Below are 1,685 nucleotides of genomic sequence, written 5' to 3' on the forward strand. Positions count from 1 at the left end.
GGGGACGGGGAGGGCGAGGGCGGTAAAGGGGAGGAGTTCGTAGCCCTGGGGCTGGGGGGGGTCAGAAGAGAACCGTTCATGTCGAGGCCGACCAGCTGATCCGTCAAACCACTTCAATCACACCAGAGGGGGCGGGGCAAACAGAACGCCTCATTTACAAACGAGCATCAAGTCGAGCGGCACCCCCATCGAAACCAAGAGCCACAGACGAGGGGGCGGGTGAAGAGGGTGGAGCTTAGCAGCCGTCTGCTACATCCTCCAGACTTGAAGGAGGAAACGATGATGATTCACGAGGAGCGTCCCGTCTCCATCCTCTGACACGCAGGCGGGGAGACGGAGAAACATCCTGCAAAGAGACGACGATCAGGTAAACACACCTGCAGACAGAACCGCCCCGGAAACACCCGGAGATCAACAGGTAAGGAGCCTAAATGAAGTGATGAGAAGAGTGGATCAGGAGAAAAGAGGATCAGTTCATTAAAAGTGGACTCGGAGAATCTGAAGGAATCCCTGTGTGCCAGAGACCAAAGGCCTTAGAGGAGTCAGGGGGTTAAATGTTCTGAAGAGAATCGTGTTCTCAGGAAGTTTCATCAGAGGAAAGCAGAAAAGGGGCGGGGCTTAAAAAACTGACAGCATGGATTCATGGAATCTGTGGATCAAGTTATCCATGAGAAAAACAGTTTTAGTCAGGCGTGCAACGGATCACGGATAATTCAGGATCCATACGGATCACTAGCCACGGTTCGGCCCGCATGTGTACCGCGGATCAACCCCCACCTCCTCCTCATACTTTGTGGTGCTTTTTTAAAATCAATCGTCTGTCCACTGAATGCAATTGGAATCAAATTCCTGTACTGTACACGGTCTTTGTTCTAACATCAAAGTAGCTTCTTAACGGTTATCCAAAAGTCTGTTAACCTGAAGCTTCCGCTCCGTGTGGGAGGAGCTTCCATCAAAAACTTTCCCGGAGCTCGTCACGAGAACGCGGATTCTGAGAGATCAGGTTTATTTATGTTGAGGAGCTGAATGAAAGCATCGGTCTCCGTGTCTGGGTTCAGATCTGCTCCTGCAACAGGGACGTGCCAAAAGGTCAAAGAAAATCCAGGGAAGGCAGGCCTCACCTGCACATGTACTACTGATAATAATAATTACTGGAAATATTTAAATGTTCCGCTCTCCTTGGCTTTTTTACATTATAAGTGGGGTCATCTGGACCCCACCAGACAGTGCGCTGAACTGTTTTTCATCATTGATCTTTGAGTTTCACTAATGTTCATGGCAGACATAAAATCCTGTCCACCTTTGTCCACATTTGTCATGGAAGGAATCACACACATTTTATCTTTTTATCATGACCCTAAAACCATGACACGATCCGAACAGTGACCCTAAAACCATGACATGATCCGAACAGTGACCCTAAAACCATGACACGATCCGAATAGTGACCCTAAAACCATGACACGATCCGAACAGTGACCCTAAAACCGTGACATGATCCGAACAGTGACCCTAAAACCATGACATGATCCGAACAGTGACCCTAAAGCTGTGACATGATCGGAACAGTGACCCTAAAACCATGACATGATCCGAACAGTGACCCCAAAACCATGACACAATCCGAACAGTGACCCTAAAACCATGACATGATCCGAACAGTGACCCTAAAGCTGTGACATGAT

At 48.6% G+C, this 1,685-nt stretch overlaps 1 protein-coding gene across 2 annotated transcripts in view; it reads right to left on the reverse strand.

The window, feature by feature from the left end:
* Positions 1 to 1,685, reverse strand: part of sh2b1 (SH2B adaptor protein 1) — a gene marked incomplete in the record, with an annotated part of 15,652 nt that overhangs the window by 10,200 nt on the left and 3,767 nt on the right. For both annotated transcript variants that reach the window (XM_024262262.2, XM_024262261.2), the window contains 1 exon segment: positions 1 to 346. In XM_024262262.2, the coding sequence (XP_024118030.1) occupies positions 1 to 80 (80 nt within the window).

Source organism: Oryzias melastigma, linkage group LG17 (assembly GCF_002922805.2).
Source record: "Oryzias melastigma strain HK-1 linkage group LG17, ASM292280v2, whole genome shotgun sequence".
Classification (NCBI taxonomy): domain Eukaryota; kingdom Metazoa; phylum Chordata; class Actinopteri; order Beloniformes; family Adrianichthyidae; genus Oryzias; species Oryzias melastigma.